The 5,131-nt window shown below is 39.2% G+C and overlaps 1 protein-coding gene across 1 annotated transcript in view; it reads right to left on the bottom strand.

The window, feature by feature from the left end:
* Positions 1-5,131, bottom strand: part of faxdc2 (fatty acid hydroxylase domain containing 2) — an 18,152-nt gene that overhangs the window by 2,863 nt on the left and 10,158 nt on the right. Inside the window, exons 6-8 of the mRNA XM_046041003.1 lie at positions 2,241-2,446; positions 1,827-1,932; positions 1,179-1,345 (exon numbers count right to left, since the gene is read on the bottom strand). Coding sequence (XP_045896959.1) covers positions 1,179-1,345; positions 1,827-1,932; positions 2,241-2,446 — 479 coding nt within the window. The remainder of the gene's footprint in view (positions 1-1,178; positions 1,346-1,826; positions 1,933-2,240; positions 2,447-5,131) is intronic.

The raw sequence follows: 5,131 nt of genomic DNA on the forward strand, positions 1-5,131 counted from the left end.
ACTTAAACCCAATTGAGCGTCTCTGGAGAGACCTGAAAATGGCTGTCCACCAACGTTTACCATCCAACCTGACAGAACTGGAGAGGATCTGCAAGGAGGAATGGCAGAGGATACCCAAATCCAGATGTGAAAAACTTGTTGCATCTTTCCCAAAATGATTCATGGCTGTATTAGATCAAAAGGGTGCTTCTACTAAATACTGAGCAAAGGGTCTGAATACTTATGACCATGTGATATTTCAGTTTTTCTTTAATAAATTTGCAAAAATTTCTACATTTGTTTTTTTCTGTCAAGATGGGGTGCTGAGTGTACATTACTGAGAAATAAAATGAACTTTTTTGATTTTTGGAAAATGGCTGCAATGAAACAAAGTGAAAAATTTAAAGGGGTCTGAATACTTTCCGTACCCACTGTATCTTCTTGTCTTGTTCTCGTGACCCCAAAATTGTGCATCCTCACGTCTCATGGCCTAAGTGTTTCGTCCAACCCCTAATCTGAGCCACTTTTCAACACAAAATGACGCCCTTGCCTGTCTTTCACTCTGTTTATCATTCCCACCGTGTACCCAAACGATTTCAAAGAGGAGGGGCCATCTTCTATGCCCATTTCACCCTCACACTCCACCATGCTGAAATCATGAGATATCATGACACCCCTACTGTCAACAAATTCCACGAAAATACCAAAACCAACATTGAATTTTTTGCCTTTGAGTAACATTTGGAACAAAAGTAGTGTCCAGATATTTTTAATTATTTAACCATTTAAAACAAAAGTATATTCATGAGCTGTTTTTTTTCATCGTCAGTAGATGCTAGGTGTGGAAGTCAAGTTTTGACTGACAAACTAACACATTTTTGTTTTTGGTCTTTCGTGGAATTGTTAACAATATTTATGTATATTCAGTTTAAAAAAAATAAAAATAAAAAAACAGATTCTGCTTTTCATCAGGTGTTGTTACGTCCCTACACATTCAGGAGCTAGAAAAAGCAAGAAGAAGCTGATCACCACAGTTTATGGTAAACAAAGTCCTTTTGAGACAACCACATCTTGTCCAGAAACAGAAAGTCAAGAGAAGAATGTACATTTTAACTTTGTTGTTTTTATATATTTAGCAGTGGCATTGATAATAAGACCATTAAATCCCATTAAATATACTCACAGAGGAGTGGACTCACCTGAGGTGGTGGAAGTCGTGGAACTCAGGGGAGGGCAGGAAGGGGAGGTGGTATCCACAGTGAGAGATGGTGGTGCTGACAAGAGCCAGGCATAACCACAGGGTGGTGGTGGTCATGTGGGAGCCCAGGATCACTGGCCCGATTATCACTGGCAGCATGTTGGAGATCTAACGGTAAAGAGGAAGAAAGAACGGGTTTAAATGGCCACTGAAAATCTAACCAAACAAACAAAAAAGGGTAAAACCAGGAATACGCAGGAAGACTTAAACCTCCTAACCAGTGGTGAAATAGACTCAGCATCACACTTTCAACAGCTGACTCAAGTTGTAGATGAGCAAAAGGGAGTTCAGATACATTTTTCAGATCCGGTTTGCTCCAATTCCAGATGTAAAATTGAAGCACGTTTGATTTATTTTTGACAGCTGCAGATGGTCTGTGGCTAAAAGCCTCAATGAGGACAGAAGAGATTTAAATCCAACATAGAGCAGTGCAGACTCTCCATAATCCTCCACAGTCCAAATCAGGGGTATAATTTCTCTTTAAATCATTTAGTGCGTTGTCACATTGACAGCGAAAGACTGAGAGGCCAAGAACGTGACTGAGACAGACACAGAACACAAAATGAAAAAGGGGGGAGGGATAATTCACCATATGCTCCAGAGGATGAGCGTAGATGGAGACGACTCCGATGGGAGCAGTCCACTCATGGTGCTGTTTGTGGAAATGCTTGTAGAGGCCTGGGTGGTGGAACAGCCTGAGAGGAAAGAGGAAGGAAAATCAGTCAGTTATCTACTGGTAAATTTTTAACAACAAGACTAAAAGTCTACAGCAATGCTAACAGCTCTGTGAAGCTGTAGATAAATGCAAACACCACCAAAATGTCAGTTTTTATCTTACCACTAGGTGGCAGTGATTTGTTCAGTGTTCCAATGACATCTGAGACTCAGATGATGAAGAAGTGTTACTGTCTACTGGTTAGAAAACACTAAAGGCCTTTTTCAGGAGGGACACGAGACAATCTGACATGTCACAGGTGTAAATAGTTAGGTGAATGATTCCCACCTGTGTGAATAGTAAAACAATATTTCCTCCACGATGGCACAGACAGCCAGCTCCGTCAGGGCCCAGTGGAAGGTGGGAAGCTCAGGCCCACAGGGGTTCCCTCTCAAGATCATCAGGTAGTAGGCCGCCACCAACATGGGCCCAGAGATGAAAACGTGGTTGAAGGTGACTACCTTCAGAGCATGGCGAAGCTTACCTGGATCCACCTGGAGGACAAGGGAGGAGTCAGAGTGTTTTCAAAAAACCTGGATAAAATGCTTTCTTATAGTGGCAAATATATAGTTACACAACATTACATTCATTTGGCAGATGCTTTTCATTCAGGGTCTTACAGTAAGTGCCTTCATAGAGAAACTTTTGTTAAGTGCATCTCTGTTTCAGAGTGCTGGAGTACAAGTGCTTTTTTTAAAGAAATGATAGTGTAACTTGGGGTGTTGACATGCAGTATGAAGCTTTAAAACGTCCAAAGTATATATATGACCGCCCTCCTCTTTGTTTTAAGGCTCATCTCAAAACCTATTCTTTATGGGATTTAAGTGATTTCTTATAACATTTTCCTCATCTTTATTTATTTAATGTTTCCTGCCACCTGTATACGATTATCTTCATTCTACTTTCACACTGTATATTTATTCTTCTTGTTTAATACATTTATGCATTTCCATGTAACAGTGTGGCGTTTTATTGGTTCTGTGCAAGTATTAATGGCTATACCGGATGTCTACAAACCATTTACTTTAGTCTGAAAAGAGGACTTTGGACCACTGAGTGGATTGACACTAGGAACGCCACACTTGTAGCTCATTTCCTGAACACGTGTGTGTTGTGTGGCTCTTGATGCACTGACTCCAGCCTCAGTCCACTCCTTGTGAAGCTCCCCCAAGTTCTTGAATTGGCTTTGTTTGACAATCGTCTCAAGGCTGCATTCATCCCTGTTGCTTGTGCACCTATACTACCACACTTCAATGTTCCAGTCAACTTTCCATGAATGTGCTTTGATACAGCACTCTGAACAGCCAGCCATTTCAGCAGTGACCTACTGTGGCTTACCCTCCTTGTGGAGGGCGTCAATGAGTGTCTTCTGTACAACTCTCAAGTCAGAAGTCTTCCCCCGATTGTGGTTGTGTGTACCGAACCAGACAGAGATTAAAGATTCTGATCAGGTAGACATTTCTGTATTATAAATTCTCTATTCTAATACTTTGAGATATGGATTTTTGATTTCCATGAGCTGTACGCTCAGTCATCAAGATTAAAACAAAAAAGGAAATGTTTCACTTTATGTGTAATGAATCTAGAGTTTTCACTTTCCATATTTTAAAAATGAACTTTTCCAGGATATTCTAAGTTACTGAGATGCACCGACTTGTGCATAACTTTCTATTCTTATGCTTGGAAAAAGTAGCGGTTTCTAAATCATCCTCTTCACTAAAATGCAAACAAGCAGATGGAAGCGTCTTGGATCAGATAAAAAACAAAATCTCCAGTTTGCAAATAACATCAACAACTTGACTTTTTACCATTAAACTTTGGACCCTGGTTATAAAACACATGGACGTGTCCTGATGAGTTTTTGTGTGAGCATATGCAGTATGTCTAAATGGTAGACAAATGAACATTTGCACGGTACAATGTACAAACACAACAACCTGACCTTTCACAGCGGACATTTTGATAAAGCACAGGTGTTACTAACAACATTAACTTTGGTTCTGTTCTGCTCAAGTGTCCCAGAAAGCCACAACAGCGTGACAGTGAGCCAGTATGCACAATACCAGGACCCTAAAACTGAAGCAGCTAAATGTAATTCAGCCACCATCACTTCTGTTATAAAGTGTGCTTTTCCTGCTGTGAAATGGAAAAATGTCTGTGGAATCTTATCCTCGACAGTTCTGATAAATGTATAATGTCGCTGTGATGGCATCTTGTTATGAATTTATTTTTGTTTGTGTTACTGTCTAATAAATCAAATAAAGAAAAATGTTTTCAAGCTGTTGTTTTTGTACTTTGGTAAAAACACATGCTGCAGGCAGTGATACTCACTTGGTGTTTGTTTTTTTAACCAAATAAATGACTTAGTGGTTTTAGCCCTCATTGTGTGTTGTCAGCTGAGTTTTTTCAGAGTCATCTGAAGATTGACTAAAAGCCCTGACACATGATTCAACTGACTGAATTTAAAATACATTGACTACTTAAAAAGCCACACACTCTGTGTTGTTTTGTTGCTACACAACTGCTTGTCCTGACTTTGTTTATGACTAAAAGGGCTCAAGACCAGGGCACTGTTTCTGAAAACAGGTTTAACAAACTCTGAGCCAAACCCTGAGCTCTAAGTTGATTAACCCTGAGATGGGAAACTCCTGAACAGCTGATCAGAATAAGTTCAACTCTGAGTATGTTCACTGTGAGTTAAGGGCATGCGTGGGGAATGAAAAAAAAAAAAAAAATTTCCATAAATCAATAGAGCTCCCATACTATGATTCACCATTGCAATGGGTAAATAAAGAGCAGAGCCTCTATTTTACTCCATTGTGGCTAAAAATATGAATGCATGCCAAAGTGGATCATTCAATGTAAGTTAGAACCATTACATTTTTTTTCAGCGTAGCCCACATATTCAGATTTTACCAGACTTGAATTTACTTAATAAATGACAAAGTGCTAGAATCCTTGTGTATGTTAAATACAATTTCTAAATACATTTATTCAGCTGTAACCTGACGGGTTACAGTGCCGGCAGTAAAACCTGAAGACAATAATTATTTTTAGGATTTCCTTCTGAAAAACGTCTCGGTTGATACTGACTGTAAATTTATAGACATCTAATTTAGGTTTAAAATCTTGCTAGTTTTTCATTTAATAAATTAGTCAAAATAGATTAAGACTATCTG

Source organism: Micropterus dolomieu, linkage group LG23, assembly GCF_021292245.1.
Source record: "Micropterus dolomieu isolate WLL.071019.BEF.003 ecotype Adirondacks linkage group LG23, ASM2129224v1, whole genome shotgun sequence".
Taxonomy (NCBI): Eukaryota; Metazoa; Chordata; class Actinopteri; order Centrarchiformes; family Centrarchidae; genus Micropterus; species Micropterus dolomieu.